We start from the raw sequence: 23,116 nt of genomic DNA, 5'->3' as shown, positions 1-23,116 counted from the left end.
CTTGTACAAACCAATATTGTTCTACGTTTGGTATAGATCATACTTAGTATTTACTATAAAAAAAATTGATAGACTATAATATTGCCAAAATTTGAACGGCTTTCTTATAAAAAAAAAATGAACAAATTTATTCACTTAGAATCAATGTCATTAAAATTAATGTGAGCAACTACTTGAGATTAAAAATTATACAAAAATTATCAGAACAAGGAAATTCAGGTAAACACGTTAGTAAAAAGCGCATTTACAGAATTTTAAGCTATTAGGCTAAGTGTACTCTTCAGTACTCTTTTATAGAGTTCGAAAAAATGTACTCTTTTCGGTAAGAGCAAATGTGGTAACCCTACAAACAACACGCATGACTTTTGTCGTCACTAAAGGAAGAAATCACAAAAGAGAAAAAGATGGACACACCCTGGAAGGGAGAAACCAATACAAAATTTCTGTACGTCATAGTGAGCCGAGATTCCGCTGTCACGAACTGTCACTGTGAGCCCAGATCTCAAACATTGGACTAATATGAAAAAAGCGGGTAACTGGTTAAAACACATTTTCGTATTTCTTCAAAAGTGATAGAAATCGAATAAAAATCAATTCAATTCAAAATGAATATTTAGTGCATAGAAAACTTTGGCCCTTTTTTCATGTTTGTCAGGAAAGATCGAAGGTGCACAACATAAGGAAACTACCGAATTTCTCGAAGCCTGCCTTGATTGTTGTTGGCATACTTGAGTTATCTTGCAGTTCAAAATAACGTTGTCTTATATTTCGTGTGTAGTATCGGTGCCTCCCTCCCAGGATACACCGTCCTATGATTAGTGCCGACGACTGTACTCACCACTTGCTACACACTGGTTTCCGCTCCTTTGAAAGAATCGAAAACAACGGCACTAGTGCCTGTCAAAGTTTACAGGAACTGTCGTCGAGGGTGACATGCCAAATTATAATCTGAAATATCTCAGCAAGCATTGGGAATATTAAAAAAAACCTTTAAGCCTGATTTGCTACTGAAAAGGAATCGCTAAAGAAATTTCTCGCCGATTCCTTGCAGAAATTTTCTACAGCGACTCCCATTTGAACTGACAGTTCTTTTCAACTGCGTACTGCGATCAGAAAAAAAGCGCGTTCTTGATCGATTCCTTGCAGAAATTTGCCATGCATCAAGATAGGCCGAGAAATTACTTGTCAGCAGCGAATCAGGCTTTAATGTAGTATTCCTCACGGCATAACAATTAACAAGGCAGGCTTTTTACTGGTGTAAACTCGAATTTGGTTGTAAACATGTGACGTCACTTCTATTGTACTAATAGTGGTCCCGGCAAACTTCGTCTTGCCATTAAGTAGGCTGTTGAAAACCGTTATGAATCGTCCCATAAAAAATGACAGTTCCGTTCAGTCCCGTTTTTCCTACTTTCCCGGTGAACATCCTGGAACTTTTATACACACAAACACGTCGGAACCCTTGACGAACAAAATGGAAAAAGAATCATCCAAATCCGTTGCCCCGTTCGTGAGCCATTTCGTGACATACAAACACCATTCCATTTTTATTTATATAGAAGATATACCATCAGGACTATTAGATCATTTTTTTCACATATTTGTTTGAGATGGATAGGAATGACGTCATCAAGTAGTTGTCAGTTTTCGGAATATATCACCTTCTCAATATAGTAACCGTGGTAATCCTTCAAATTATCTACAACTACAGTTGATTTTCGTTCGTTGCACTATCTTTAAGTGGGCTACGTTTCAATTGGGCTCCCGTTAGTTGGGCTATAGCCCACCTAAAACGAAAGCAAACGTCATTTTATGACATAACACGCAATTTATCATTGTTGGTAGGTAGCTCCGTTTTTTTTTTGTTTTATGTTATTTGACAGCTCGAAACTCAGTCCGATTAGTCAAAGTCTTGCACTAAGTGGGCTACAGGTTTAGCACAACGAACGAAGGTTGACTGAACCATCAAAATATTAGATTCATGGAACTAGTAGTTTATTTTTAATATACTGCTTCGCGTTGAAAAATGGGTTAACCAACGTGCGAAGTTTGATTTTTGACCAACTTCGCCGCGTCGCAACTCGATTCTCAATAGTGCGCATAATGCACACGGTGGAGGGCATAGATGCGCAATAAAGAGAAGCAACTCGCGACTCGGCGAAGTTGGTCAAAAATCAAACTTCGCACGTTGGTTTACCCATTTTTAGTCGCGAAGCTGTATAAATCATCGAAAAAAAGCTTAAAAAAGGCCTCTTTAAATTGTCACTTTTGAGGCTTCACAGATAATCTCGCTTTAAGATGGACGAATACTATTTTGAAATCTCACATTCCTGTTCAACATATCGTCCATCATATTGGAAAGCCCTAAAAAACTTGAAAGGAACAAGATATTCTTGATTTGTTCTTATTGCGTATCAATTCTACACGCAGCGAACTGGACTATAGAAATTCATATATTTTGCCTTAAGAATGATGGAACGATTATTGCAATACGAAAGCTGTATGTATCGTTTTAGCACCACCCTTAAGGCGTCCATAGACAAGGGGAGTGCGCACGAGCTTATCGATCGCAAGGTTCTTGGTTCGATTCCAGGATGCCGCGAAAATTATTTTTGTTTTCAAATTTTGGTTTTATAACGTAAATTTATGAATTTCAATCCGATGTCTCGTGGCGAATTTTTATAAGGGGTACCTATGTTTATCGATAGTTCACTTTTCTGAGTGTAGTTTGTTTGGCCTAATGTCACCCCCTCGAAGGGGTGAGTTTGGGCCAATTTTCATACGTTTCCTATTTAAATGAAAATAATCAAATTTCAATCATTTGTTCAGCATTTGTAAAGTATTCTCATATTTAGCAGAATATATCATGCGAATTGCGAAAGTTGCTTAAAAATAAATGAGGACTTACGCATTTTTGACCAAATCTCACCCCCAACGACGGTACTTGCCCAGTTGTTTTCAAATTTCTTTAAATGCGAAAGGTAAATAATTTCACCGTGAATTGAACTATTCACTGAATGGCTCGATATGGTTGCGGTCTGTGAAGGTTGCTGCTCTTGAATGCTCTATTATCATGTTGTTACCTAGAGAGTGAATGGTAACATTAAAAAAAAATCCGGTTGCGATGTTTCACGATTTTTTGTTGGTTTATGATTAGCACTCTCCGAATATTGGTCCGATCGGCTTATTGAGATCAAAATCCAAACTTTGCCAGTAAAATTTATTTGCGTTCATATTTTTCTCAGTGTATGAGAAAATCAGAATATACCCTTTGCCAATCAATTCACTTATGACTTGACACATTAACATCATCCTCTGATTCGCGACTACGAAGCTGCTGGTGTTTTCTTCGGTTTTCTGTGAGAAAAACAAGGAGAGATGTTTTTTGCTTTTTTTCACGCACACGATGACAGTTCCTGACGAGGTTTTCCGTTGGTGCGAGTGCTTTGTGGAATCTCTTTTTGCTTCGTAGTTGCGAAATGCCTGTAGAACAACAGGAGTGTTGCCAAAATAATTAACCTATTAAAAGACGTATATTTTATATGTTTCTCAGTATATTGATGTTTATGCGCTACAATACGCAGATAAGAAAAACATTTATAGCCTAAATTCTTACCAATGCATGCTTTGTTGCCTAATTCCAATAAATTTATTAGTTGTGTTCGACTTTTCTATGAATTTAAATTTTGAATAAAATATTCAGCCCAATTGAATATGGTTTCCTGGCGACCTTGTCCAGTAATAAATAGTGATTGTCGAGGAAAGCAAAGTGCATTAATTTTAATTTGTGATTTGGAGCATTAAAATTAGGTATTTTCGAGTGCTTTATATACAAATCGAAAGTTCAATAGTGCATAAGTGATCGGTGCGTAGCTTTTGTAGAAAAATTGGAATTGGAACGGAGAATTGCACCGTTTAAAGTGGTGAGTTTTTCTAAAGCTTTTCTTGTGTTGTTTTATTCGGCAGCTCACGAATGACGATAATTTCGTAAGGATTCATTTCATTTAATGATTAAACCCATGTTATATAATATTTTTTGTGAAAGATGAGATTCACATGGAAGATTATAGTTCAAGGAATATGTTGAGTACATTGAAGTTAACTCTTGTTCCGTAGATAAATAATAATAAGGACAATAAGTTAGTGCTGCCAAAAATACCCTCAGGGTGCCGAAGCCATCATTTACCCTAAATTTCGTAACCAATGAAATAATCTGAAACGGTTTTACATGATTGAAAATGTATTCACGTGGACTATAAATAGATATATTAACACCATGTCTGTTGTATTCATACCTGGTTCCGGAAACCCAAAACATCCGGAAAAAAAGTTATCGTTAATTCGTGTACCGTAAAATGGAGTGTTAAGGACACGTGGGGTTTGAAGGGATTGAACTTCTCAATCTAGTTTGACAAATCACAGAAACGTTGAAAGTCGATATATAAGTTATCTGAAATGCTCGATTTGTTCGGAGGATTGTGAGCTGCATTATGTAATAGGTGCTGTCTATCAATATTGTAGTGTGACTTCTAGATATTGAAAGCGTTTCAAAACATTTTTGTTCGAATTTTATGGACTAAACACATTCATCTACAAAACCATGAAATATATTTAAGAAAAAATCGCGAGTAATGTAGAATATAAGTAAATTTAATTGAGATCATAGTAGAGACAAAAAAGTTTTAAAATTACATCTGGGTTTCGATTTTTATGAACTTTTGTGAAAAAAGTCTCGTTTTGAAAATAAGTGGGGTGTTAAGGAATTATCTATTCTAACTTAGTAACTAGTTACTAAACTTATCCGATTTATGTCGTAATACATTTCAATATAGTTTTAGGTTGTTCCGTGAAGATAACCTGCAATGTTAAGTTAAGGGATCTATTTCGTAAGTCACTGAATATCACCAAAAATGACTTATCTCAATATTTGGTGAAATTGATTGGAAAATGTAGATGAAAACTGATTCATGTGTTTTCATGATAATATTTTCAAAAGTTGTTCCATAAAATAGGTGAAAAGTTTGGAAATAGGAATGATTATCTTATTTGAGATGGTTTTGTAGCTATTGATTCTTTTAAGCACTACCCTGGGCCTAGATGAACAATAATAATATAAGAATATTTCCGAGCTCATTTTGGACAACTTTTTAGGCTTCGTGGGCATGTGTTAAGGGGCGGTTATCTACGTAAGGGATTATGTTGGGAGAGGGAGGGCAGGGTGTCGACTACCTGGAAAAACCTGGAAAGTCAGGGAATGTCAGGGAATTTATTTTTGACCTGGAAAGTCAGGGAAAATCAGGGAATTTCACTTGAGGTCAGGGAAAAAATATCAATACTACAACATCAAACGAGTTTATTGTCTGCAAAGTAATTGATCATGCTAAATCAATACACCTTCAGCATGGCTTTGCTTTGCAGCCGTAGACTCTAACCACTCGAGTAAGGAACCAGGACCCAGAAAATTCTCCAGAAATTCTGAGGATGATTCTCAAAGTTCTTCGATAATTTTTAGTAATCCAGAAAATCATTGAAACGCAGAAATTTCAGGAATATCATTTGAAATAATCTTGATAATCTATTGATTGACAATTTGTGATATTACTTAGAGATACTCGTAGATGAATTCTTAGAAGAGTTCCTCGGAGCATTGCTGAAGGTACGACAAGTACAAGAGAAACATTAGAAACCTTCTAATCAGCGCATTGTTCAAGCCCTGAATGCATTCTGATAAGAATATTTAGATATTTTTTTCGGGGAGAAAAACTAGGGGTAATTCATATCGAAATCCTAAAATATTAACTATAACGAATCATTGAAAAAGAATTATTTATTTATTTATTTATTTATTTATTTATTAGGTATTCTGTTTATCGGACTTTATAGTCTACACAAACTTAACTGGTTAAACTTACAAAATTAAATACAAACACAATTAGACATCATATCACAATACATCTCATCACAAAACATTACAAAACATGTCAAATAATAAAATAAACTATTACAAAGAGTCAAAAGAGTCTTGAGCGGTTGAATTTTCCAGCAAATTTATCAATATTCTCATCGAAATCGAATAGATCTTCCACTATGCTAAACGTTCGAATACATGCTGCCATCGGTTCATTGTAACCAAACAGGGTTCTGTGAAATCTTTGTTCGAGCAGGGTTGTATTCCGCAGCGATCTGCTCGGGACACGGAAGTTGAGCATTCCACGCAGCTCTGGGGAATCAATTTCTCCATTGATGAGTTTTGCAATTATCACCGCTTGTTGAATTCTCCGTCGACTTTGCAACGTGTCCAATCCTAACAATTGACACCTCTCCGGATATGGTGGCGGTAAATTCCGTAACGCCATGCGGACAAAACGTTTCTGCACTCGTTCGATTCTCAAACACCATGAGACCATTGAAATCGTCCGCATAAACTAGCTTGCTGCCATCTTCCAAAAACAGTGCAACGTCATTGAAAAATAGTGCGAATAGTAGCGGTCCCAAATTACTTCCTTGCGGAACACCCGATTTATTCGAGAACGATGTCGACACGACGTTATCAAGTTTCACTCGTAGAACTCTCCCAAAAAGATATGAGTTCAACCAGCATACCAGTTGCGACGAAAAGCCGAGTCGAGATAACTTGCATAGAAGGTTAGTATGATCAATTTTGTCGAACGCAGCTTTGAGATCCGTATATATTACATCCATTTGCGCTCTTGCTTCCATGCTAGCTATGCATTTGGATGTGAAGCTCAGCAAGTTCGTTGTGACGGATCTCCTTGGCATAAACCCATGCTGGTCAAAGGAGATATAGTTCTTGGTGCGTTCCAATATTGCGCCGCTAACGATTATCCCAAACACCCTCGAAGAAGCTGACAAACTGGTTATGCCACGGTCACCATTCTTGAAGATGGGACACATAAATGATTGCTTCCATATGTATGGAAACTTAGCTTGTTCAAACGATCGATTAAAAATATCACTCAACGGCCTTGCCAAAACAGTGATGCAACGGCGAATAACAACTGCAGGCAATCCGTCAGGTCCAGGAGAAAAAGTACTCTTTAATTTCTTTGCCGCTTTTACGACCATTTCCGGAGTGATGACGAAAATACCGAATTCAACCAAATCACAGGGTACGTTTGACGCTACATTCTCCGCCTCTTGTTGCGAAGTGACATGGCTCGAAAAAACGCTTGCAAAGTGCCTCGCAAATAGCTCGCAAGACTCCAAAGACGACGAAGCGGTCGCATTACCAAAATATACGTTTGATGGTATCGATGACGTTTTCCGTTTTGAATTAACGAAATTCCAAAAACCTCGGGGATTGCTGCGTAGACTGGATTGCATTCTGAGCACATACGATTTGTATAAGCTAGCATTTAGATGACGATATGCATTAACAGCGCGATGGAAGATACGAGCATTGGCATTGGTTCGCCGCCGTTGCAGTTTACGTTGACATGCGTTTCGTTCCCGTTTCAACTGGCGAAGCCGTGAAGAGCTCCATGCTGGAGTGAAGGATGGTCTTACACGGGGTACATTCGTTTCAAGCCACCAATTAATTTCGCCACAAAAACATTCCGCCATATCGTCAACTTCCTTCGATGCAAACAATGATGTCCAGTCAATATTGTTGAGATGATCAGATAGACCAGGAAAATCTATCAATCGATAATTAAGTGGGCGAACCGCTATTCTATCACCAACCGTAGACGAGAGGGCTTCATCAACATCTGTGTGAAGAAAAAAAAAAACAAGGTCAAGTGTACGACCGAGCAAATTGGTCTCGAGATTGCGTTGTCCTAAACCGTCCAATAATGTATGGCTAGTCGGTGGCAACAGTGAACCACCACAAATTATTCCCGTGTCATTTCTAACCCAGCGCATGCGTGTTTGATTGAAATCACCACAAATGAGCACAGTTTCGTTTGCCGAACAGTTGTTGCACAATTCTTGCACGGATGCGATATGCTCGTTGATGACGCTCAGATCCTGGCTACGATCAGGTGGGATGTAAACAGCGCATAAGGATAACTTTTTGCCTTTTATATTCGTCGAGACAGAAATTTGTTCCAAATTCTGTGCACTCGTTGTATCGACTTTACAGCTAGTGTACTGCTCAGCCACAGCAATCAAAACGCCACCAAACCGAGATTTATTGCTGTTCCGAGGGCAACGATCGCAGCGAAAAACGTTGTAAGTCGTTCCAAACAGTTGCAACAAGGTGATGCAGTCGTCTAGTCCAGTTTCCGTGAATATTAACACATCAAATTCGCAGTCATGGGCAGCCAGAAAAACATCGTCAATCTTCGTCCGCAATCCTCGTACATTTTGGTAATAAACCATAATATCGGAGTCGTGGTCAGGGATTCGCTGCAATGTACATTGATTTAATGCAGGTGAAGACGTAAAAACATCAAAATACTCGCCTCTGGTGAGAGCCCTTGGGCTCCCACCTTCCTCCAAGCATCGCGGTGTGTTCAAACAATAGTTTCTGGATTCCCCGTTGGTTGCTCCTGAGTAGGGGTAACTGCTGGCGGCTCGCGGGCGAAGGATAGTGGACGTCTGTTTTTTGAAAAATCCACAAATTCTCTGAACATCAAGCCGGTAGGCCAACGTGCTGCATCGAGGGCTTGCTGTTTGAGAGCTAGTTCAAGGCCGATTTTGAACGAGATGAAACTCATGTTCTTGGTATCTGCACCTTTCGGTACTAGACGGATGACCTCAAAAGGATCTCTCAAATCTAGACATCGCGCAACAATCTTTTGCACGTCATCGTCACTGATTTTTGGTTGAAATCCCGAGAGATACAGCCAGAACTTAGGAGGTGAAGCGGCAGGTGTGATAAAGGGAATGGATAGATCACTGAAGTCCATGGCGCCAGTGCCTCGATCAGCAGCAGGAGCCAATGATTGGCCGTTTTCCCCACGGCGGCGCTTCATGCCTAACCCCGGCCAAACGGGCGTTCTCATTTCACGGACAACAGGAAGTTTTGGTGTAGAGATGTTCGCAATGTTATCTACTTTCCTGCTTAGCTCCGCAACAATACCAGACAGCTGCTGTATCTGTGTATTGATATTATCTGCACTTGCGGTTGGAGATACATTGCGATGGGCTTGATCGCCAATGTACGCACGAATGCTTCTGCCGTTTAGCTCATCCCTGCATTTTGTGCAAGCAAACACGGCCTTGCCTTGAGCAAAATCGATCAAAATCGTAATAAAAATCCACGTACAAAAAACAATCAACTAATTTCAACAGTGTGAATATCATAGATATTCTAAGAAAAAAAATTAGAACAATTTGGAAAAAAAATTATGTTATCCTGAAAAATATTTTTATAAGCATTCCTGAAATAGTTCTAGGAAATCCAAATGCTATTTTTAGAAATATTTAAGACTGAAAGTAATTCTCTAACAATTTTTAGAGAATCTTGGAGATGAGGAGCTTCTGGAGGAAATCTTTCAAGAGTTCATTGAGAAGTATTGAAGGAATATCTGGAAAAATATCTTAAGAATTTCAAGAAGAACTTCTGAGCAATCTATGTGGAATTCCTTGAAGCAATTCTCCAAGAAAGTTCTATGGCATTGGCTAGAATTTAGCCTGGAATAAGAAATAGCCTAATTTGAGGATAGCTTTCTTCCAACAAAAAAAGTATGGTGTGGTGGATGATCGTAATAGTGTTGCCTCTTGTATAAAAAAAGTTATAATCAGGAAGGAATCCAAAATTTTCGTTCATGCCTAAAATTTCAAATTAGGTCTAAGGTAGTTCACTAGCCGAGAACATCTTTGTTCATACGGATCTTCAAGTAAATAGTAAAAGTAAATAGATTCTCAGTTGTTCAGTTTTATCATATCAACTTGAATAAACGCATATGGTGATATAGTATGTGCGATTTCTGCTCTATATTGGGAACATATCGTTATGATTTTTTCGATCATGCCACTGAATGTTACATGCAAATCCGTTATTTGGTGTGTTGTTTTATTTAAAAGGCAAATTGGACACTTGCCCTGTTCAAACTTAAAGCTTGTTGAAATTATCCTTTTTCTGACAAGTCACGACAAGGTTGCTCTGAATTGTTCTAGGATACGAATACTGTATATAAGTATTAAAAATCTTTTCAAGACTATTGTGTGATGCACTGGTGGCTATGTAAGCAATATGTATAAGAGATTTATATTGAGGTAATATCATCTTTAGATTGAACAAGACCTTTAGAGTAGAAGGGACACATCAACGATATTTGGCAAAATAATATTTTATTTTATTTTTTTGCTGTTGGCAAAGTATAGTTATATTTTCAAAGCTTAAATTCCTTAACACCCCATTCTGCATTTTCGTCAAAAATCACACAGTTTAATGATTATCTCAGGAATCTTCCGTAGGATCGTCTTCGTTGTAATTGGCTTTTGATATACACGTCGGGAAAATGGTAGGACTGTATTTTTTCCAGTTATTGACACAATAAAAGTTGCTCGAAATTTCAATAGATTTTTTTTTCATCCCTTAAGGTGGAGATGAATCGAAGCCAAACTTCAAATTTTCAAGAACACGGATCTGGAGAACCAAACATTTATTTAAGCTGAAAACTTAATCGATTGGTCAGTCGCTGGTGATGACCAATCGATTAAGTTTTCAACTTAAACGGATGTTAGGTTCTCCAGATCCATGCTCTTGAAAATTTGAAGTTCGGTTTCGATTCATCTTCACCTTAACACGCCATTTTATGGTACTTATATTATACACATCAGTACTATTCTATTGGCTGATATGCAAATATTGAAAACCCTTGAAAGAGAGAACAGCTTAGCACCAAAGGCGTAGCGTGCGTTTGGACCTTTACAGCGATTTCTTCAGGAATACCACAAGCGATTTGCCTGAGATTCCCTGTTCGCTACCGCTAGGACTCTACGATAGGACTCCAGAAACACTTTCAGCAACTCGTTCAGGAATTTTGCCAGAAGTTCATCCAAGGATTGTTTCAGAAACTTTTGCAGCGATATTTTTCAGTTTCTGAAGAAGTTTCTGCCAGAATTTTCTCCAGTGATTCCTCCAAAGCTTTCTCCAGTTGAATCTTTACAAAGCTTTCTCCAAGGATTCCTCAGGAAACTTTTCCAGAGGTTACTTCCGGGACTCCTCCTGATATTCCTCCAAATCCAAAATTTCTTTCAGAGACCCGACCACAATCACATATCAAAATTTTTAAATGTTGTAACAAAAGCTGTTAAAAATAACAGAAGTTGATATAATTTTGTTATCAAGATGGCTTTGTTCTTATCACATTTTGCGTAACATATTTATTACAGCATTTGTTATATTTTTGATATTGCACATGTGAGTTGGTTATAAATAACATCTAAAGTTATGCACAGAAACAAAATTTGCAATGATTTTGTTGTGTTGTGACATATCTGATACACGTTCTGTAATGATTTACCTATCATTTTAATAAGATGTGTTATATGTATTCTAAATGTATTTGGTGTAAATTTTGCTAGAATTTTCGTTATTTTAACTACTAACGGTATATGTTTTATAACAACTGGTGATATATTTAATAAAATCATCAGAGCAACACATTCTGTTATAATCTTGCTTCTTCTATCTGGTCGGGGACTCCTCTAAGGGTTTCTCCAGGAAATTCTCTACAGGAATTCATACTGAGATGTCTTCAAGGCTTTCTTCAAGTTACAGTACGATGATTTCTTCAAGGATTACTCCAAATATTCCTCCAGAATTTCCACTGGTAGACTTCTCGAGATTCTTCTAGGAATTGTTCCAGGGATTTTCTCCGGGATCGCTCCATAAATTCTCCTGGAGAATTTCATCTAGGGATTCTACAAGAAATAACTTCATGAATTCCCAATAGGGACTCCTCAAGAGTTTCCTTTATGAGTTTTCTCAGGGATGCATCCAGAAAAAATCGCCACATGAATTATTCTCGAATCTCCAGAGAATCGTTTTGGATCTCCAAAATCCCTTCGGGGAATTGTTCGAGAATTCCTCTTGAAATTTCTACAGAGATTCGCCCATGAATTCCTCCTAGGATTTCATCAAAATAAATAAAAAAAATCATCCAGAATTTCATCCGCGATTTTTCTAAACCAGGTATAAATGTATATTACTTGAGTTGTTACGAAAATACCGGTCGTCGAAGTTAGGGTCCCCAACGGGGCTTGTTCCAGATGTAGCAGGTTCCCGGTGGCCACAATGACTTAATCCGGAGCTCTCGGGGCCGGAGGGTTTCTGAATCTAGGCATGTGCGCCTTCCATTTAAGCCAAACAGAACTGAAATCGGTCATGTTTTTGCATTGCGAGATGTTTGAATTTTCAGGTCAAAATCGACCCTAAGTCCCTAAGGTTGATGCGATGAATTGTACCTATAATGAGACTCATATTTTATTTGCAGATGTCTTTGAGAACATCGAAGACGAAAAGAACTACGTAAAGTACGACAATTCGGGGATCTTCGAGTACGGACCACCGGAGAAACGGAGCGCCTCAAAGCACGCAGCGAAAGACGGTAAAGACTTTTACAAATGCAGCTGCTCGGATTCGAATTCCAGTTTGGACTCGGGAAGCAGCAATGAAGGAGCATCCAACTATAACCAACAGGGGAAATCGAACAGCTGCGAATGCATCGGACAGAGCAATAATAATAACAACATCATTTCCGACAATTGCTATTACAGCGAACCGAACATTGAACATCTGGACGAATTCAACGGAAATAGTGTTTCTGGAATTGAGAGAGTTGTGAAATCGGTTTGGAGCAAGGAGAAGAAACCGAAAAGCAGCTGCCTGAAGAAAACCAAACGCAACATGATGTACACGAACGTTGTGGTCCCGGAATACGACCTCACCAAGAAGGTCAAGAAATTTAACGTCCATCACCTCTCCGTGATCGATAACAGCAAGATGATCTTTGGCTCGCTCAAAGACATCTTCGGGATATCGCTCCCGGAGCGAGGTGTTCCGGAAGGGTCGGAAGATTTGTCCACGGTCAAGGAATGCATTCCGGAAACGACCGACTCGATGATCGATGATTTCACTGTGGTTCAGAAGCCGAAAAATTTCCTCTCCAAGAGCTTAGATGGAGGTTTCGGAGGTAATAAGCTAAATGGGCAGCAGAAAAAGTATGTTCACAACGTGGACGAGCAACTGCGCCGCAAGAACGACGAAGATTTGTACGCTCCAAGTCGTAAGAATAGCGTGGAGGATGAGGAAGATCCAAAACAGCAAGAGCAGGAAGTTGGTCCAGACAAGCCACAACAAATTCCGCTGGACGAAGTCGATCAGCCGGTGACGAAGGCACCATATCGGAACAAGTACATCATCAACGGTGAAAGTACCGTTTTCGAGCATACTGGAGTGTCCTACTGCTACGAGGGAACGGAAGGCAATCCGCTAGTCGACGGAGAAGACGACGGCGGCACTCCGAAAGAGCTTCCTATAGGAGAAACCACGAGCGCTTCGTTCATCGGAAAAACTCAGATCAAGAAGAAACTATCGAACATATTCCAGAAAATGAACGTGATTGGTTCGAATGCCACGACGCCGGTTTCCGTAACGGCAGTGGCACCGGCTCCGTTGCTTGCCCCGACCCCACGTAGCGGAGGCGATGGATTGGAATGGATTACCAAAGATCAGGGAAGCGTACAGGTGTTCTCGCGTAAGCAATCCCGAGAGGAGTTGGATGGGCGTGCGAACATTGAGGAAAAGAAAGAAAAGCCGGCGGACAAAAAGGGCCAACAGAACCGTATGGAGAGCAGCACGGTTTCGTCTTGTGGAAGCGAGAACAGCTCCCAGTCGGAGAGCAAAGGAGGTGAGTTCTTTATTAGTTAAAGTATGAAATTTTAAGCAAATTTTGTGTTTATTGAGAGTCAGCTACTAGACCAGGACTTCCCAAGGCACGGCCCGCGACTTTTTCATATCTGGCGGGCCTGTGGACTGTTCGGTCTAGGAGCGGTCCAATAATTATGTAAGGGTTTATAGGGAGAGGGGGGTCTCGTAAGGGGTCGTAAGAAATGCGGGATGCAATTTCTTTTTAATATTCAATCAAAAAATCTTACCATGAGGGGTGGGGGAGTTGAAAACCCCCGAAAAATGTCTTACGTAATTAACAGACAGTCCCCAAGTACTTAAATAAAAAAACTTTTTTTTTATTCCTCTTTTATAAATTTCAAAATTGACTTTTAACATTACTGAGCAAACGTTAAAAATATGGCTACACTATTTTATAGTAAATAGAAATTACAAATGTTGTGAAAAGGTTATATTGGTCAAACACATTAAATTAAATGCTGGATACACACAAAATTTTAAACAATACTAATTGGATTTTAGCAACATCCTAGGCCGATTTTGCACAAAAATTGAGCGGATTCCTCACAAAATCTTGTACAGAATTCTCAGTTCGAAATATGATTTCCTTGGATTACTTCGGCAAAATTCTTACAGAAGTTGGGCCGGCCACGCAGAAGTCTAGCAAAGTTCACCACTAAATTCTATGCTTAATTGTCACAGATTCATTTGTAGGGTTAGTGAGTGTTTGTGACAGAATCTTGCGTAACGGGTGTTCAGTGAAAAATGAGAATTATTTCAATACCGTGCTGTAATTAAAGTAAAGAGCGTAATTTGTTTCTTTCCAAGAGAATTGCTCTCTGGACCCCCTAAAAAAGCGATGCGGTCAGTTCAATCGAAGATGGCGTCGAAACGGCAAGCACTCCGCGAGCGTGCTGTACGGTTTTACGGTTTTAGCGCACGTGCCGAAAGAAAGGAACCCGATCAACTTGCCTCAGTGTCGTCCCGGTGAGGGTTTTTTCGGCTCCCTCAGTGCCCTAGTGTACAAAACAGTGCTGTTAAATGTCAAAATTTTGGAATAATATAAATGCTTATAGCTCTCTCGCATGCGAAATACCGCATCAGCAAATATGTGCAACCGATAGTAATTCGGAAAAGGTCACCGGGAAAAGCATTTTCCGATGACTTTTTCCACTAGGAGCGATGATATTAGCAATATTCAAATGTCAAAATTCATGACATTTAACAGCCCTGGTACAAAAATTATTGGCAGGCCAAGGATACGAAGCAGTTGACTACGACGATCCGGAATTGTATTCGGAAGATGGACGTAAGTGCCGTTCAGCGCTCTTGTGAGAACATCGCGACTAAGTTGCGTCATACGGCTGATCAGGACACCATTCTCCATTGTTCCAGAGCAGGATTTCAAAATTCATATTGGGTTAGAGTCTTACATCATTCAGGGCAATGTTCTTACGTAAACCCTTATATGTTTCCAACACAATCCCTTGGAAGGATTTTCAAATAATACTATGTAGAATTCTGACAGATTCCTGTGCAAATCACAGGATATTTCAAAGAATCCGGGCTAGAATGCGACATAAACTTGAGCGCAAAATTCTCTCAAAATCTTTACCGAATCCTAGGAGCGATTGTTACAGATTTTTTTCTATCAATTCCAAAAATAGAGGTAGAAAACTTTATTATTTCTATCATTCCAAAAGAAACCTTTTCAACTGACTGAATGGTGTTTCGAAAAATGTCAACTCACCTCACTTTATGGTTTTTGAGATTTGACCCGCGGATCAGAAAAGATGGACAAGCCTGCACTAGGTAAAATTGGGAGTTCTTTCTCTAGATGTTTGAATCTTACTTCCATATGGGTCCTATGAAAATTGTTCAAAATTCAAGATAGATATATGTTAAATTATCACCTGGCTTTAGAATATAAGGTAATACGAGGCTAGATGGGTCACCCGATAACTTTCTGAACACGAACCAAATTGATCTTTCTTTCTCCATGGCCTAGGCTGCCCATAACTGCATATTTGTAACATTCGACAAAAGTAGGCATTGAGTAAATGGGATACCAAGTTTGAGTTTTATTGCAGTATGGGAGGAAACTAAAATTTCAAAAAATCGCTAAGAATTCAAAAATGCTTTTTTAAGGCTGAAATTTTGTACAAATCATATCGCATATTGGGTGAATAGTCAGAAAATAATTCTTCCAGAAATTTCGTTGCTACTGCAATATGAGGCTCATGTATAATCTCAATGTGACTGTTATGCGGTTTCAATTGCAAATGTGACAAAACAACTTGGTATTTTTTCGAATTTTTTAGAACAATCTCGCAGATTTCAGTAAGTTGATCGAAAGTATTTGTTATTTGATGACTCTCCCCATTGATGACATTTGGTCGAAAGACATTTGGTCGAATGACGTTTGGTCGAATGACATTTAGTCGAAAGTACATTTGGTCGAATGGACATTTCGTCGAACGGACATTTGGTCGAAAAGAATTTGATTCCTATAATAAGAATATAACATTTGGTCGAACGGACATTTAGTCAAAAATTTCGTCGAATAGGATTTTTTCAGATTATTTTGCAGAGTGACATTTTGTTTTAAAACACAGCGTGTTCTAAATTGAAAGCGTGTATGGTAGGTGCTATTACTGGGAGTGCTAGAACAACATGATAAAGTGCAAGGAATCAACATTGGTATACTGGTATGCCTTGAAGAAACTTTAAGCCTTCAGTACGTGACGAGCGATATTTCGGGATTCATTTGATCTCCCAGACTCACCCACAAAATCGATTGACCCCTTGCGTTGTAGACGTTACATGATGTCGTTTATTTTATTCCAGCAGATTCTGTGAATTGGATGAATCGCGATAAACAGATCTGAAATGGAAGCAAGTCTAAATCTTTATTTGAAGCCATTAAAATTTGCCTCTTTCTACGTGTAAAAGTGAATTATATGCAGACAACTCTAGGTGATCAATTTATTCTATGCCTATCAGGTTTGTTCTTACGAACGGTCGTAGTCAGCAAAACTGTATACTTAATAAAGAATCGAAGCACTCACACTGGAAGTTGTTATTGGATAAAGATCAGCAGCTATATATGAAGAACGATAGCATTTTGAAAGAATAATAAACTCAACAATGTTTAAAGTTCTAATAACTGAGCGACAAAAAATTTGGGAGGATTATTCAAAAGAATGATGATATTCTGAAAGAATAATAAATTCAACAGTCCTTGATTACCTTTGACCTTCTACCCGCTTTCCAAAAAAAATATTGATGAATAAGAAAATTTACAAGAATAATGTATCCTATTCAGTCACAAGAACATATATTAATCACGTTGTAGAGCGTAGGTACTAATACTCATGTAAATAGATTCGTTATTACCTTATGAAAAAAGTATGTTTGCCCAAATTAACCGTAAAATAAAACATTGCGCAACAAATCTAGTTTGGTTCAATTTCAGTTGAACCAAACGATGTTTCGATCAATCATTTCAAAGTAATCTTTCGACGAAAAAGTTTTAAAGCCATTCGACCAAATGTCCTTTCGACCAAATGTACTTTCGACCAAATGTCATTCGACCAAACGTCATTCGACCAAATGTCTTTCGACCAAATGTCCTAAAGCCAACTACAAATTGTCAAAAATGTCGAATGTGACAAACATGCAGTTATGGGCAGTAGGGGTACTTACGTATTTTCGGCCGTTTTTGTACAGTAACATGCATGCCAAAAGTATTGATGCAAATTTTTATCTCAATAGCTTTAAAAAAAACACCCGTAAATACAACAAGTCATCGTTTTTAATACACAAGTAAATAAAAAAGATTGGAAAAGACTGTTCCGACGGTAGCTCATGGGATTTGGGTTTTCACCGGATTGGATTGAAATTGCACTGAAACGCGTGGATTGATTTTTCGAATAACTTCAAGTTTATTACCTTAGATTTCTTCGCGAGAACATTAGTCAGCGAAGCCTATTGGTGGATTCATGCTTGCTCTTCAGTTCACTTTGTCTTGAATGGACTGAACTTTCACTCTTCTACACATCTTCTGGCCAAGGTGTGTGCATTGAACTCTGTGAACCCGCCTTGCTTCTGGCTAGCTTTTGACCTAGGCGCGCAAACACTCGTCGCATAAAAAGCACCTACCTGTCCCTTTTTGCAATCATGCGGTGCGCAGATACATATCAATGGCGGCATCTCAATAACATATTTTATCGCAAAGAATTGCACATCGTTACATTTTCTCGCAAACAAAGACCATGAAGTTAGAATCTAGCTTTTTGGCGAGCAATTCTTGAGACCCCCGGACCTTTTACACGAGTCAGTCTATGTTAAAATAACAAAAATCTGTGAAACAATTTTAACCCTGTGAAATACTAACGATCAGTTCGGTAACAGCATTATTTTCACCGAACTTCTGTCAAATCGTGTGATAGCCGCTATGGCAGGCATGAGCTTCCTTTTGTTTCAGTTTTGCACACCACTATCAAGCAGTGAAAGCTGGCTTAGTAGTAGCAAGAATGGTTCCTGATCGGTAGGTCAGGAGTGCGATTCCCAGTCGATCCATTTTCTTGTTTTTCTCTATGATTTTGTTCAATGATTTTACTGATTGTTCGGTGATTTTTCACCGAACCTTCAGGTGAAGCGGCGTGTAACTCAAAGAATCATTAGAATCATCATTGATGCAACAGTATTAGTGTCGCCTTTTCATGTATATTTTCAAAACAAACAAACAAAAAATATAACATTTGTGTTAAGCATATTTTTATGTAAACACATCGACAATTTAGTAGATTGACGAGTATTGGAAATCAAAATCAACTGTTCAATAGTACATATCAAAAGAAAACATTACAATTTAATGAAAGGCAACGGAATTTCTCTGTTTTTTATTGGATTTATCGCATATTTTTGTTATGCATCGGTATGGTTTATGTTTGCAAGGGATGACGGTGTTGCCAGGTGATTGGTGACAGATTTTTCTAGCAATTGTTATATGCTTGTTTTCGGAACATTTGCTGCATTTTATAAAAACTTATCATTTTGCAAATAGTTTTCCATCACAAGATCACTGATTTAATAAAGTTTTAATGATTTTTGTGATCAATCCACATTAAATGCTATGATTTTACAGATAGCAACTCTGACATCACTGCGCTCAACGATCGCGATGATTGTGCACACACGATAGACGCGTCCCGACGCATCCCGACGCATCGCACTGTGGAGCTTTTCAATTATTTTGGGTGGTCCAAATTGATAAACACTTGGTATGATTTTATGCTTCGTAGAGATGGTTTCTGTAATTTGAGAGAATCGAAAAACAAACAACGTATGAGTTTCAAGTTTCTATGCTTTGCCCAACCTTTCCGCACTGAAAATTAATACAACAGAAAAAAAGTTGAATATTTTAGACTATAAACACAGGCATGTCTCAGTGTGCGGCGGCGGCGTCGATTCGCAACAAGTGAAAACCATCGCCATAATTGTTTTGAGTGATGCGGTTGATAAAACTTTATAAATATTGAAATCCCGGTGGAAATGTGTTACTTTAAGGAAAGTGAATAATAGATTTGTTTAGTGGAAGTGTAGTGAACGCAAAATGGAATCCAAAATACAAATGCTTACCGCTAAATTACAATCGAAAAGGTAAGCACCTTCTATTTACAAGTGCAGTTGTGTGAGGCAACGAAATGCGGCATGATTTTTTTTGAGAATATAAATCTCATGTATATTGTCGCTAAATTGATAATGCTGTATCTGAAAGTGTTGATTAAATATTGAAATACCACCTAAAGCATTTTTCTTCCCATAAATTATCCATTTAATCAGGTAATAAGCAGTTATATTTCATCGATGTTGCAAATACCAATACTATCATAACAATATGTTAATGATTTTGGAAGAAGCCATTTTGTGATGACGCACCAAAAGGCCTTCAGCTGTTGAGATTACGATGAAATTTCACCGTAATCCGTATTTTTTTTAGGTGTCTATATTGCACTCAAGAATGACACTAGCCTATCTTGCCCCGGGTTATTCCAAAAATTTAAACGACAAAAAAATTGACATGAAAACGGTGCTAACGGTCATGTGACAGAACGGACTTTCTTAATATTTGATGAGTCACAATTCGCTGTGTTAAATGGATGCTCCTACAGTCCTTTTACGCTATTCGCTCGGTCATTGAGAGAGTGTAATGCGACTAAGTATTCCATAGGACCTTCAAAAGTTTCTTCTCAGATTTCTACACTCAAAATAATCCACACGTCAAGGCTACGTGAAAACCTTGTTATTTTTTTCCATCGCACTTTTCACGTAGCACTTACGTGAATCGTAGGTGACACAAAAAAAAACACATGGACACCTAATTCTCTCCCATTTCACTGGAGTTTCACATCATAGCTACCTGCAATTTCCCGTACCTTTTACGAAGATTTTTAGTGGTTACCAGCTGAAGCTACTATTAGAATTACGTAACAATTTTAATAAATGCTATGAGTTTAAAAAAACACAGTTTTCCAATTTAGCAATATTAATGAGATAAAATTGAAATGCATTTATTTTTCAAGCGCAATATGGATTTAGAAACAACTGGTTTGCAAGAGTAAGTGGGTGTCTTTGTGGGTTGGCCTGAGTAAATTTAAGTATGATAACAGCGAATCAATCGAGTAGTTCAGCAGTATCCATGTTCCAGAGATGTTTACACATCATCTGCTATCACGTACAACCCGGTAATTGTTACCTTCGATAGGTAGAGCAAGGGACAAATTCATTTGTAATCGTTCACGTGATTTTTCACGTGGCAATGACGTTTGGATTATTTTGAGTGTATAGAGAAGATTTTTTTTTTCAGAATTTGCATAGCATGCATACTAGGGTGCGGCAAAAATTCGTGTGCTCTCTCGAATTCGAATCACATAAAACGAAAAACTTCAAAATTTGAGCCAAAAATATTAACTTTTAGAGGCGGCGCAAGCAGCTTGAAAGTGAATTTTCAAGTTATAAAAATGACCTTCTGTGAAGTAACTTTGTTATTTTTCAATTACTTTTGAAACATCATTCCTTTCAAAATAAAATTTATAAAAACTTTGTAGAACACCAAATTTGTTGAAAATCAAAACTAATTTAGTTCCTCATCCTCATTTTACCAAAATGTCATCTTTTTCTTCATGACTACTCAACCGATTTAAAATCTTTTAACATGCTTCAAAAAGCAAATCTAATTGTTTTCAAACTGTTCATACAAAACATTTCACTAAAAAATTGTTTCGACCAAGTTATTCAACAAAAACTGCACAAGAACAAGATTTTTTTTACGAAAAATGCCAGTTTTATCAAATTTTTGCCAGTTAAACATTATCTCTAAAGCTGAAACAGGATTTACTCATTTGTTAAACTTTTAAAAAGGACTTTGCAACAATTGTTTAATAATTTTGAAACAAAAATATTTTAGCACGTTTTAAAAAATATATGTACAGTTAACTCTTCCTTACTCGATATCGAGTTAGAGAATCATAGTAAAAGTTGGTTTTCATGGCTAACTCGATAGTCCCTTGGATCGCAGTTGCATTGGTTTTGTGTTCTGTAACTCGATACCTCCCTAACTCGATAATCCCTTCAATATCGAGTGAGGGAGAGTTGACTGTACTACTCGTAATTAATACAAGATGATTTATAAAGTTAAGTTTTATTATTTTTTTAAACACAATTTCTGGCGAAAAAAAACCTTAAATTATCCTAAGAAATTTAACAACTACCGAAAAGCTAAACATTACATATAATTTGCAATTGGATTAGATGGACAAATTGATGTGAAGATTTGCGAAAAAGTTACACGTCTTCTCAGTGAGAATCGAACTCACGACTCCCCGATCTCTAGTTGGGGCGCGTTAACCACTACGCCATGAGAGGACTCATGAACGCAGAAGTTAACCTGAATTCGATTTCAGCTCAATAATCACGTGGTCCTCTTTCGCAAAGTGCACCTCTTTCGGAAGAATTAGATGCCCATCCAAACACAACGCTTTCTATATATATCCAATGCCTAGCCCGAGAGCGCATTGTTTTTTAGATATAGGAATAGGACACTACACTAGCCAGCAACTGCGCTGGCTGAGGTTTCTATTGTGTGGGTTTCCAATGGGTCGCGACGTTCTCAAACGACCGGTTACGGAACATGAGTCCGTTGCTCGATAAATACTTGTTTTAATTATGAATCGTGGTTTACGGCAAACCAGCCGAGTGGAAGTTTAACAACTACCGAAAAGCTAAACATTACATATAATTTGCAATTGGATTAGATGGACAAATTGATGTGAAGATTTGCGAAAAAGTTACACGTCTTCTCAGTGAGAATCGAACTCACGACTCCCCGATCTCTAGTTGGGGCGCGTTAACCACTACGCCATGAGAGGACTCATGAACGCAGAAGTTAACCTGAATTCGATTTCAGCTCAATAATCACGTGGTCCTCTTTCGCAAAGTGCACCTCTTTCGGAAGAATTAGATGCCCATCCAAACACAACGCTTTCTATATATATCCAATGCCTAGCCCGAGAGCGCATTGTTTTTTAGATATAGGAATAGGACACTACACTAGCCAGCAACTGCGCTGGCTGAGGTTTCTATTGTGTGGGCTTCCAATGGGTCGCGACGTTCTCAAACGACCGGTTACGGAACATGAGTCCGTTGCTCGATAAATACTTGTTTTAATTATGAATCGTGGTTTACGGCAAACCAGCCGAGTGGAAGTTTAACAACTACCGAAAAGCTAAACATTACATATAATTTGCAATTGGATTAGATGGACAAATTGATGTGAAGATTTGCGAAAAAGTTACACGTCTTCTCAGTGAGAATCGAACTCACGACTCCCCGATCTCTAGTTGGGGCGCGTTAACCACTACGCCATGAGAGGACTCATGAACGCAGAAGTTAACCTGAATTCGATTTCAGCTCAATAATCACGTGGTCCTCTTTCGCAAAGTGCACCTCTTTCGGAAGAATTAGATGCCCATCCAAACACAACGCTTTCTATATATATCCAATGCCTAGCCCGAGAGCGCATTGTTTTTTAGATATAGGAATAGGACACTACACTAGCCAGCAACTGCGCTGGCTGAGGTTTCTATTGTGTGGGCTTCCAATGGGTCGCGACGTTCTCAAACGACCGGTTACGGAACATGAGTCCGTTGCTCGATAAATACTTGTTTTAATTATGAATCGTGGTTTACGGCAAACCAGCCGAGTGGAAGTTTAACAACTACCGAAAAG

The 23,116-nt window shown here is 38.3% G+C and overlaps 1 protein-coding gene across 2 annotated transcripts in view; it reads left to right on the top strand.

The window, feature by feature from the left end:
* LOC5576751 overlaps positions 1 to 23,116 on the top strand; it is a 58,934-nt gene that overhangs the window by 3,001 nt on the left and 32,817 nt on the right. For both annotated transcript variants that reach the window (XM_021852663.1, XM_021852664.1), the window contains exon 3: positions 12,411 to 13,826. In XM_021852663.1, coding sequence (XP_021708355.1) covers positions 12,411 to 13,826 — 1,416 coding nt within the window. The remainder of the gene's footprint in view (positions 1 to 12,410; positions 13,827 to 23,116) is intronic.

Source organism: Aedes aegypti, chromosome 3 (assembly GCF_002204515.2).
Source record: "Aedes aegypti strain LVP_AGWG chromosome 3, AaegL5.0 Primary Assembly, whole genome shotgun sequence".
NCBI lineage: Eukaryota > Metazoa > Arthropoda > Insecta > Diptera > Culicidae > Aedes > Aedes aegypti.
The sequence above is the reverse complement of the archived record's forward strand: the minus strand, read 5'-3'. Positions and strand labels throughout refer to the sequence as shown.